Genomic DNA, 12,852 nt, shown 5'->3' on the forward strand with positions numbered 1-12,852 from the left:
CTGGGTACCTGGGACCTCACTGTGTGAAGGTTAGCTTGGCTCAGACTCAACTGCCGAGTTGTTTTTCACTGACTTAAGCACTGTTCACCACTATTTAACACTGGTTCCATTCCTTTCCCAAATGAAATAGTAACTTCTGGCGAGAACTTGTTGGTATTCCGGTGGGGAGGAGGGTTCAGGGGAGGGAGTTGGTATGGGCTAACATAACAGTTGACTTGGCTGCTGCTGAGCAGCGTCAGGTGCGTCTGACCCGTCGGTGGTCAAGGATGAAGTGTGTGTGTGAGAGATATTAATGGTTTATTGAGAAAGTTCTGCAGCCCGAAGGCTGAATTATACATTAGACAAAAATGACTTATTACATACAAAGACATGGGGTGGGTGGGTTGTTTAACAAAAGCTTTCATTACTGAAAAGAGAAGGAACATGAATTGAACATACAAATTTTTATAGCTTGCAGCTGATGGCCCGGGCTGGTCTCTTGCCATATTGTGAGGTCACATGGCCTTGAGGTGCAGTAACTCGTCCGTAGGTGTTGCTATGAAGGACCTCACGGGGTCATGGAGACACCGAGTGGAGTGGTGTTGACGTGGTTCAGTAACTCGTCCATAGGTGTTAATATAAAGGACCTCATGTGGTCATGGGTACACTGGGTGGTGTGGGGTGGTGTCACAGTACCTCACTCTGCTGGGTGGTGCTGTTTTATCTAGGAGTCAGGTGTGAAGCGGATCCACTGTTGTTCCCAGGGTGGACTGATTAGCACCTGGTCAGAAGATGGTGGTCAGTTCCCAGGGGTGCTTATCCCACTGGTGGGTCACAGCTCTCACTGGTACTGAATTCACTGGCTTAAACACTGTTCATCATTGTTCAACACTGATCCCACTTCTTTCCGAAAAGAAATTGTCACTTTTGATTATGTTGATATCCCGGTGGTGAGGATGGTCGGGGAGAGGGACTTAAGGAATGGGCCGAACATGGCCAAGGGAGGCCGCTGCTCAGCAGCGCCTGGTAGGTCTTGACCCTCCGGTGGTCAAGGATGTGTGTGTGTGTGTGTGTGCGCGTGTGTGCGTGTGTGACTGCGTTATTGCATAGTAGCTACAAAGAAAGGGATTGATGAGAGAAAGATTGAGAACTGCCACCCTAGACTTCATTGCTAAATACATTTGTCTCTACTAACCATAAAATGGGATTTACAGTGTCAGTCCTTGATTTTAATTATATATTCCTAACAAAGGTAGTTTCACATGATTCATTCTTATCAAAGGTAGTACTGTACAACACTAGAAGATGTTTTGTGAGTTTCAAGGCTAAAGTCTTAATTGTATTACTTCCATTATACTTTTAATTATTTTTAGGATTACAGTACTGTACTTTTATATTCCTTCATTCTGGAATCAAAGGCATTTTGTCTTATTAACTCTCCTCCTTTAGTTGACAACCTTTCTTCCCTTTCTCTTTGCTGCAATGTTGCTTTACTCTCTCTCTCTCTTTTACAGGTACTTTAACGGGCAATGTTCGGTGGATTTGGCATCCTGTGTACCGCCGGCAAGGCCTTGGGCTTGTAACACACATCTTGCCCGCTCTGCCTTCTTCTGTGTTTCCATACTTATACAATCTGTCTCACTTTAAAAGGCTGGTTTTCCGGCATTTTCCTGGTGTAGATTAGCACAGTAGTGTATAACTTTTTCTTCTGTAATTTTAATTTCTTTCTGTTCTTATTTTTTTGCTCCCTAGGTCCCGTTGTGGGTCGTTCGACCCGTGCCCGGGTGGGCTAATTCCCGTAAAAAAAAATAATAATAATATTCTGTATCTCAAAGCTAATAATGATGTCTTTTACAGCAGCCGACGTTTTGAAGACTATGCCACATTGTCTCGGCCAGATCCACCGCCATATCAGAGGAAGTAAGTTTAGCTCTAGGGTTTCCTTCATTGGTAGAAAATTATTTAAATATACCAGCATTATATAACTCAGTCAGCAGAAGTAGAATAGGACAGTACTTTTTACATAATGGATGGATTTATATACAGCATATACTGTATATATTTTTCATCATGACTGCTATGAATCATCCCTGAGTTATCGCTGAATTACATTCCTGTACTCTGGTCATGAGTCGGTTAGTTCGTGAATCAAAATCATGTTAATTTCTAATTAAAATATGAATAAAACCCATCCATATGTGTAAAATTATAATAATTAGTGCTCGGCATGAGTCTGAGCGTGAGGCAATTGTTTAGAAATTCATTCAAATACCCGGAACGGAGAAATTTTTCTCAGAACGCAAAAATTTTTTTTTACAGGTACGTGATGGAAAGTTCTGTAGAACAAAGATTCCGGTTAATGAGGAAATTACTGTACTGTACTAGATTTTGTTCTGTGTTAACTGGGGGAACAAATCCTCTAACCTTCAGGATATTTGTTCATACAGGGAGTTCTGCTATAACGCGTGTTTTGATAACGTGAATTTGCTCTAACGCGATTTATGAATTCGGAACAATATTTGTATAACGCGAACGCTTGTTTGCTATAACGCGATTTTTGCTTACTATTTCTCCAATTTTGTGGTATTAACTGTGAATATGGTAAAGAAGAATATCTCCAAAAGGCGCTCTGATGATAGAATTCCCGGTGATTATCGTAAAAGAAAGGATATAACACTTGAAGAGAAGCTCAATGTTATCAACCTCAAAATCACCCTTCTCCCCCATCAAGTTACATTCATATTTTTTCAAGGTAAAGTGTTAAATTTACTGTATGATTTCATTATTAGATATGAATGTAACATTTATTTAGACTGTGCTATCCTTTGTGTTAGGCTAAATACTAAATTTTTTCGATTTCGAGTAATCTGCACCTAACCCTATTTTCTCCATAAGCCCTGTTATTTCTATTACGCGATTTTCTATAACACGATATTTTACAAGAACACAATTATCGCGTTATAGCAGAACTACCTGTACTTTATTTCTTAATTTATGTACAGTATACAATAAACCCTCCCAATAATGGACTAATTTGTTCAAGCTTTTTCTGTTATTGGGAGATCTCTGTTAATGGGTGGGTTTCCTTTTCTTTTCACTCCTGACCATCAAAAAGGCACATATTTTATGGTAATGAATATTGTGCAGTACAGGGGGCCCCCTAAATTCGCGGATTTTTATTTCGCGGTCCTCTATTATTCGCGGATGACACTGGATGTACCCAAGAATGTCTGTGAATAGTTTTAAAGCTGCCGTCAGTTTTGCTGCTGGGACAGGCAGCCATTCGTTCTAGAGATAGTAATTTCCTTTACCTGTATTGTAAATACATTCTACCCTCAAGTCCGTGCTTTATTACTTTATTAATAAAGCACGAACTTGAGGGTAGACTCACATTTTTTAATACATTTTTTCTAATTATTTGTGAGAGTATTTTCCCATTATTATTTATTTGTGTGTGCGTCTACACATGCATACATATATACAATACGGGTAAAAGAAATAATTGTCCTAAGGTCAAACATACAAAGGGAATATACATTTCTTTGTACGCAAGTAAAAATGTACACCCTTCTCCGGTCAGCAAATGTTATTTGCGGATCTAGCAATTCGCGGTCATTTTGAGAACCTAACCCCCGCAAATATGGGGGCCCCTGTTCTATAAAAGTTCAGCCTACCTTAGTTATTTTCTCTAAACATATATACTGTATTAGTAAAACGATAAATTAATATTTTAAATTATGTCATTTCAAATTAGCATTGTTTTGAAAAATTTAAATTTGCACACCTCTGTGAGTCACCACTTTGAGTAATAATAATAACAGCTGGTCTTTTGTTTCTCAAAAATGCTGGATGATTGATGTACTGTACTGTACTATATTTGTATGTTAGTCATAATATAGTATAAAATGTTTTTCTTACTTCTAGTGGAACAACACCAACACGTTGAAGATGTATGGCAACCTTCCAAAGGTACAGTTTCAAGTATTTTTACAGTATACAGTAGTTCAAAATTTTTATAAAAAATCCATGAGAATTCTGTTAGTCTAAATTTTTAAATAAAAAGTGATTCTGATTAGCTTAGACTTTTCTAAAAAAAAATTTGTTAAGTGTAGTAATTCCTTACCAACTGTGGGGCTTGCATTCTATATTTTTTGTATGATTGGCAAGACCGTGGATGGCAGGGTCTTGGTGTAATAGGAAATAATAGGGGTTTGAGGAAGTGACCCCTGAAAGCCATACCTAAATTTCTATAATGTACAGCTCAAGGTTAAAAATAAATACAGGCTGTATGTTACACTGTACTTAAAAAACTACAGGTTATTCCCACTTTATAACTCAGCACATATGGGGTTCTGGCCTTGCTGAGTTATCCCAAATTCTGACTTATCGAGGCACTTCCCCCTCCCACAAAAATACAACAATAAAAATTTATCGATCCATATACCTATACAGTACATGTAATTACTAAATGTAAAAAAGTAACACTTACCAGCACTGCAGGTGACGAATGAAGAGTCATAGTAGGTGATACAGATGCATGGTAGGTGATGCAGGTGGCCAGATATGCCGAGATTTTCCCAGATAATTTTATATACAGGTATCTCGACATTTCCCGAGCTATACTAATACATTCCGAGACCATATCCATGCCGAGTTACCGGTATATGAAATTCCGAGTTATCAAATGCCCAGTTATCGACGGTTTACTGAGTTTGCACAATATGAAGTTCCCATTACTACAAGAAACCAAGTGATTTTTTTTTTCTTGGCACAAAATTGTTCCAGGTTTAATATGAGCTGCAGCATCATCTTGTTAGTCCGCCTCCTATGGCTGCCACCTCAGTATACTTGTAACTATCCTCTCACGCATATTGTAGTGACTAGGTGTAATTCAAGATTACTTTCTTTAAATCAACACTGCACTGTGCTATACAGGTATATTATCAATATGTTAAATAAATTTCAGAATGACCAATAATTGTACTTTAAAAACGTAAAAATACTCTGTGTTCAAGAGAGCCACAAGCAAGATGTTTCCTCCACTGAACAGAGACACAAACAGACGCCTTGGTGGGTGAGTGAAGTGGCTGATGGGCGCACCAAAAACTAGTTCTCTGTACTGCAATTATGTTAAATAAGTGTTAAAATGACTAATAATTTTAATTTAAAACTTGGAAAAATATTGAATAGCACAACCTTCTTGATATTTACTCCAATGGGAAAGAATGTAAGCCCTAGAACCGATTACTGTATTGGCGGACTAACCTACCAGCTGATGAGCAAGCCAAAACATGTTGATATGTTTTTGTAAGAATTTTGTTAATCGAATTTTTGTTCGTTAACCGAATTGAAGAATCTTATGGAAAGTAATTCGTTAACCGAGGGACCACTGTAAAACCAATGCATTTCATTTTGAATAAGGTAAATGGATATCTGCAGAGGTGAGCAAGTATAGCAGCATTTGCCCACCCCTGTATTGCATTCAGAATTGTGTTGCTGGAAATTTGGTTAGTTTTACTTTCATTTAATGTTCCTCAGAACACTCTGTTGGTGTGAATAATCCAGATTAATGTGTAAAATTTCAGGAAAAAAGAGAGGTTACTGGTGTACTACATTGCCAAATGAAAGTTTCTCATTACAGTATTTCAACCCATTGATTTTAAGTTAATACTGGACTGTATTTAAGGTTACTGATTCTGGTCTATTTAAGTGTCAAATATTCAAATTGGGTTTAACATCATGATTTTTCAATTGAAGGGAAATATATTTTACTCATTTCCAAAAAAATTAATTTGAATTTTCAAATAAAAGTGCAGGATTGTAATATACAATAATTTTGTAATTAATGGATATTTCTATATATTTCCAGTTTTGATGTGACTATTTCTTCTCAAAGGTTTGTACATCAGAAGGAATAATAATGTTGAAGATTTTTTTATGGTTTTTCATCTTTCAGTAATTGTATGAAGCAATTTAAAGATTTTTTTTTAAACACATGGAATTTAAAAAGTCTTATTCCATAGTACAGTATCTAAATTCAAATTGTGTTGATTGAAAAGTTATATATACGTTTGATATGTAGATATATTACAGTACAGTACTGTATATAGAACTGGTATTGCACTGCATTACAGGTATGGGACTCTTTATCCAGTGTCTCAATATCCGAAACACTAAAAAAACCCTGCTATTTTCTGGAACTATTTATTTAAAAGGAGTGCAAAGTAATTCCCAGGACAAGTGGGTAAATTTCTAACTGTTCCCCATCTGTGAGCTGTATGTTATGGTATTATTTTTTTAACTCTTAATTTGGGGTTGATGTATATGATTTTCTTCGTTAATTTTACTAATTTTCATGCGCACAAACAATCCTACAATACATAAAGTGCAAAAATAAAGGAAATACTTATAAGGTATATAGTTTTAAGTATCTATGGGTTTCCACCGTGAAGCTGTATGTGGAGGTTGGAGGGTCTGTAGTGGAGCACCGTTGCTAGAGGCGACTGCGTCACAGTTTGTACATTAACTTGTATAAGGTTTGCTCTTTTTATGCTTTAATTCTTGTTATTTATATATTTTTTGTTTTTGATGTATATTTGCCTACAATTTTAAGTTTTAATGTTACTGTACTGTGTACAGTTAAAGCTGCTTTTAGGGGTGAATTTAGTTATCAGAACAGAGGCTTCACAGTCAGTTACAAAGGCTTTACTGTACATTTTGTGCATTTTAGACTTGGTACTCCAAATTCAACAAGAAACCTTATCTGGCAGCCCCAAGCTTACTGGATAAATGATCCCATACCTGTGTGTTGCTTTTTTTAGGCAAGATGATATAAAATTAAAGGGTGTTACTGTATTTAAAAGTGCATGAGAAAGTAAATATTTAAATATTTTGTTTAATAATGTCATTTATGAACTACCGGTATAGGTGATACATGTAGATTTTTTTGTATTTACTGGGTAATATGAATGAAGTAATGAGGCAAATATGTTGTATAAAATGAAGGCTGCATGTAACACAAATTTTCATGTGAAGGCATTATAAGATTTCAGGAATAACCTGAAGTATCTCCACCCCAGCTTATTTCACCGACAGATCAACCACACTAACGGTAATCTAAACCAACCCAACCCCACCCCCACCCCATCCTCTCGAGGTGAAATAAGTTGGGGTGGAGATTTTTCAGGTGATCTGATCATGGTAATGTATGAATTTACTAAACTGTATGGTACCTACCTTGAAAAAAAAGGTACATTGTCATACTGTAATAATGAAGGAAGCACAAAATATTACAGTGTGGAAATTAACTCTCGTGCAGCACCTTATTCGTAACATCAGTTGTGACTTTCTGGTGTGGAAGAGCTGCATTGTATCTTTTTATATCTTTGGATCAATTATTTGGCACTTTTTTTTTCCATATGAAACCAACACATTTTACATAAAATTGTTTGCTCTTTCACATAAAACGATAAAACAAATTAAGAAAGAAAAAATATTTTTGATGTGAAGTTATGCATTACTCTATTAGTTTTCAACACAATCAACTTGTATTTTATCCAACAAAGTACCTAGTAAAGAGAATTACCGGTAGTGTTTTACACAAAAAAAGGAAAATTTTAAGCTTTACATTGGTGAAATCAGAAAATGTATATGGATAATAATAAGGTTGATAAAATTGAAAAAGAAAGAAAAGGAATATTTGGAATTTGTTCCAAAATGATTCACTTTTTTAGTTTTAGTAATTACTTTTATATATATTTTTCTTTTCTGTTATTCCATTGGTAGTATAATTATCTACATATGTTATGGTGGGTTCAGAATTTTGCTAGTATGTGTATACATATGGCTTGGCTGTAAAAAAAATTTAGAATAAATAACCCATCCCCAGTAGTTCACACACAAACAATGGTTACAAGTTTGGATAAGTAAAATGTTTAGAAAAAAAAGAGCAAGTAGAAACTAATAATTACTTTGCAAGCAATTTTATAGGCGATTATTACTGCACAGTGTGGGGCAGGGGTGTGTGAGAGGGACAATAAGAGGAAATTTAAAGGGAAAGTATGCAGCACAAGTATGGCGTGACTGCTGAGATACTACTGAAGTGCTCAGGCTTTGCACTTGGAGGAGTTTCCATGTATCTAATTAGTCTTGAATTACCATGAGAGCCAAACTCTCAAGTGTCAATCGTAATTACTGTATAGGTACTGGTTTTTTGATGATTTTTTTCTTTTGAGTGATGTGAAAAAGACAATTGGACGAGACTTAAAATTGATGCAGATATCTAGTCATGGTGAGTGAGTGTTAATGTTTAATGTTGCCTCTAGATTTAGATTTTTAAGATAATTGTATTAATAATTTTAAGGGTTTGAATGGTTGATGATAACTCTCTTTTATTAGTAAACCGTATACCATTTAGCATAATTTGAAAGCAGATCATGGGAGTATTAATAATGTAAATCTCTCCCAATCTGTGATTGTAAATACTGTATAATTACATGTGAAATCTCAGAAAATACCTTTACCAGAATGGTCAATGAGAGCATAGTAAATGGAATGTGACCACTTAATAAATACTGTACTGCATATTGAATTACAGTAAACCCTCGCCAACTCAGACCCTTTTATCTCGGACCCCGCGATTTTCTGACAGGAGGTCGTCCCCGGACACTTTTTCATACATATTGAACAATATCCAAAATGGATGGGCAACCACAAATCCCCCCATAAGTTCTAGAAACTTCCCTAAGATTCTTGAAGGTTCCCAAGTCCCAACGTATGCCACATGGGTGGCCTCCCAGGTTGTGTAGAATGAGGTGAAGTGGATATGATGTGGGTGTGAAGTGGAGACGATGTGGCTGTTTAGTAGAGATGATGTGGTTTTTTAATACTGTACTGTATACGGTAGTTCATTCAATCAGTTTTTTAAGGATTAATAAATAAATATCAAATGAAGACAGTTGATACACTAATGAAAACATGGATTCCCTTGTTATCAATAAATGTCAACACGAGTGGCGCGTCATCTGCTGATCATGTGGATACTGTGGCCGCATCACATGTTCTTACTCAGTTACTCTCCAGATGATATGGATGGATGACAATACATTGTGTACAATGAAGTAAACATATTACCTTATTCAAACTGCCCATTCCTCCCAATTAGTCCAAGTTGACGAGGTTTTACTGTACAGTATATGAAAGCTGTACAGTAATAGATAGCATTTACCAACTGAAATGTTCTCACAACCTTTGGTTTTTGTATTTAGGGTCACGAAGGAGCATGTTGAAGAGAAAATATTACATGATACTGTACTGTTAACAAATATTTATCAGAGTTTTAAAGTTGTACTGTAGTGTATATTGTTGGAAATATTATTATATGTTGTGACTAAATATTGAATATTCAATATTGAAACGGTTTATTTAGACAGAAAAATAGATACTGAGTTGATAATTTTAACAATATTGTCATGGCTGATCCAATTGAGAGCCTGAGTTCTCTTAGTGGCACCTGATATATACTGAACATTTATCTCAAGGAAGTATTATGTAACATTTAGTATCATCTGGAATAGTACACGTAACATTATGTTAGTAAGAGCATATCAGAATGTTACCACGATTATCACTTCATTATTTATTTTATTTTATTTTTTTACATTTATATTATAAGTACCTGTATATACATATTTTACATTGGAGTTGATATACATTAATGTGATCAACATTTCGAAGTTGAGCTTTGTTGGCAAAATTTATACCCCCAAAATATATACTGTATAATATATATACTTATATTAACCATTCTGAAATTATGTAGGACAGTCTGCAGATTAATTGTTTGTTGTAGGAAGTACAGTATAGATTCAGTGTTGTGGCATTGTGTGTTTTAAGCAAAATTATTGTATAACATACAGTACAAGTATGTGATTTGTTGTTTTGATGTTGTTTGGTCGTAGCATATTTATTGTACTGTACTGCACACTCCACAAACCTACAGTTCATTTATATAATATGTTACAGGGAAAATTATTTAATGGGATTTGTAATAGTGATGAGAATGTGTATGATAATCCCTAAATGAAGATAAAGATGACTTTGCAGTTCAGCAGTAAAGTAATGTAATAGGTTTTAAATTTTGGTAGCAAAATTGATTTTTAATTTTTTGTTTTAGATAATTAAACTAAGGTGATACAATTTATTGTTGTAGATTTAAAGTTTCAAGTGTGACATCTGAGAAAATAACAGATTTTAGCAAAATTGGTTACCAGTGTCTTATAATCCCAACCAGAAGAAGGTTCCACATTAAAGAAAATTTAATGATGCATGGTGGAAGTGTATGGCATATACCACCTCAACAAGGCAGGACAAGGAGTTCAAACTGTGGGATGTTGATGGAAATGCTGGAGTCACTGGATGCTTTGGTGAGGCAATGCTCTAGTTGTAGTAATCTTACAACAGCAGTAGGAACCAGAAAAGAAGCACTGGAGTTTTGGAACATCAGTATCGAATGCAAGGAATGTGGGAAGTTGCTGGGAATACTGGAGTCATATGACACTCAGGGAGATAGTGCTGGAGTTCTTGGTGTACTGAGGACTGAGAGGAAGTCATAGGACATTGGTGGGGCCATGCTGGATTTGTGAGATGTCAGGGATGCAGTGATGGAGACATCAGCTGCTTCAATTCTGAAGTTGTAGCCCTGGAGTCTTGGGAGGAGCAGAGGCTTGGCTAAAGAGAGTGCGGGGGAGAAGAGAAGAGAAGAGAGGGACAGAGAGAGTGCCTTTGAGCAGTGGAGGGAGAGTGAGAGCCTGTACTGGTCTTATATAGGCAGCCAGTCTAGACATGTGAATTGAGCAACCTCCCTAAAGGTCAAATGGGACCTCTGGGAATATCCCAGTCATCCCATCAGTGGAGGTGCTAGTGAAAGGTGCTAACAGCACCTTATTACTGTGTAATAATTTGTGCTGCCGAGCACCAGAGAAGGAGTCCTGGTAAATAGTATTTTGGGTCACTGTTGAGATGCACCTTGGTACCGACTGAACCAGCTTTTAGAATTTTCTGATCTGGGTCCTAGGTCATCCATGTTTCAGGATGAACTGTGTCATGTCACCCAGAGGATGGTTTGCATGTGAAAGAAGCTATTCTTTGTAAATATAAAAAAAGTGGGGGGGGATATATACTGCACCAGTAAATATTAGCAATAAATAAAAATAATAAGTATAAAATGAAAAAATATTGTGTTGTCATTTGGCAAGCTGGTCACTACTCACGAGACAAATCTGGTTTCCTAATTTCTAATGAACATACTACAGTACTGTATATTGTTTTTTATCATAGGGACATTTATCAGTGATAAGATATTTACTTGATCAATTTTATTTTCAGGCTTTCGTGACATTAACTGAAAAGTGCCCTGGCACTGTCATGATGGCTACTATTTTGTGGTACTGTAGTTAGAGTTTCTATAATCAATAGGATATGGTAACCATCCTAGAAAACTGTATTGTAGTACAGATATAATATACCAAACAAAATGCTAAGTGACTGCTCATAAAATTTTAAATACCTATCATACCTAATAAATCTGGAGGTCTAAATGATTTGCCACATCAAGTAGTTCTGACCTGTGAATAACCATACACATTGTGTTCAAGAAGTAAGAGTTAATTTGGGCATGTGGAGAGAATGGATGAGATCAAGGTCAAGAGATGCAAGTCTAATTGTAGAGGGGAGAGCCAGGGGCAGGCCAAGAATGACAAGGTGAGAGGTTGTAAGAAATGACATTAGAGTTAAGAGCCGGACAAGAGAGACTACAAAGGTCTATTCAGCATGGAGAGCTGCCAGCATGTAATCGCAGCTAACCTATGCAAGTGTGGAAAATGGCCTTAAAACATTGATGATGCCATTTTTTTAACTTTTTCTGTTCCCATTTCTTATTAAATATCATAGTTTCACTGGAAATTAAACCATCACTGATAACAACAATGACTTTTACTAAGATAAATTACAGTTTTCAGTAAAGTGACATTGTTTCTATAATTGGCAAAAACATTTTAAGCTGAATATACTGTACTATGAATACCTGTTTATAAATGTATAAAATTTAAGAGTATTCTCATTTACATTCTACTGAAATTCATGCAACTCATAACAATACAAAATTTTTTAAATACCTAAGAACATTATGCAACTTCAAATTCTTGTAAATACCCTGTACTGTACTGTCTTACTCTCTTCTATACATTGCACACATTGTCATATAAGCATACAGTACTGATTTATTTGTTAAATCTGATGAAAAGGATCCTGAACACACAGAATTATGAAAAGAAATATTGTAATAAATTTTTATTTAACTTAAAAATGAAAGACAAACATGAATTCCTATTTTATAACCATAGGGAGAAGACTAGGGACCTATGAGATACTTCCGCTAGAACACTACTGTCAGGATATATCATTGCTTGGGTGAAAGATATTCTGATGACAGGCTACACAATCCTGATTGTTCTGTGTAAATTGACACATAATTGCACCTTTTCTTGTGAATCAGGGATAAAACAAGGTTGAAGTCCTAGCTCAATGGTTGAAACCCTGAGATAGGTTCCTGCCTTGTCCCGAACCACTTAGTTATATATGTATAGGATGGAGTCTTATTTAGAACCCCATCAAATGAGAGGGGTGGAACATTTGGTTACTCATATTCAGGGAATCAATTTTAAATTTTAAATTTATAATCTACAGCTCATCATCAAGTTAACAATGAGATCCCAGCTCAGAAAAAATGAAACAGATTAAGTCATTGTGAGATGAGCCCTAAGAAGAAAACAACCCCCAAAAAACAACAGAGGACAAACTGATGCAATGGTCAGG

General features: G+C 35.8%; 1 protein-coding gene across 8 annotated transcripts in view; it reads left to right on the forward strand.

Moving 5' to 3' along the window:
- Positions 1–12,086, forward strand: part of LOC121877761 (alpha-sarcoglycan-like) — a 42,973-nt gene extending 30,887 nt beyond the window's left edge. For 7 of the 8 annotated variants that reach the window (XM_042383645.1, XM_042383672.1, XM_042383678.1 and 4 more), the window contains 3 exons: positions 1,837–1,899; positions 3,904–3,948; positions 5,849–12,086. In XM_042383645.1, the coding sequence (XP_042239579.1) occupies positions 1,837–1,899; positions 3,904–3,925 (85 nt within the window). In that variant the 3' untranslated portion in view covers positions 3,926–3,948; positions 5,849–12,086. The remainder of the gene's footprint in view (positions 1–1,836; positions 1,900–3,903; positions 3,949–5,848) is intronic. The other variant, XM_042383637.1, reaches the window with a different exon arrangement.
- Positions 12,087–12,852: the final 766 nt, after the last annotated feature.

This window comes from Homarus americanus, unplaced genomic scaffold (assembly GCF_018991925.1).
Source record: "Homarus americanus isolate GMGI-L3 unplaced genomic scaffold, GMGI_Hamer_2.0 scaffold33468, whole genome shotgun sequence".
Taxonomy (NCBI): Eukaryota; Metazoa; Arthropoda; class Malacostraca; order Decapoda; family Nephropidae; genus Homarus; species Homarus americanus.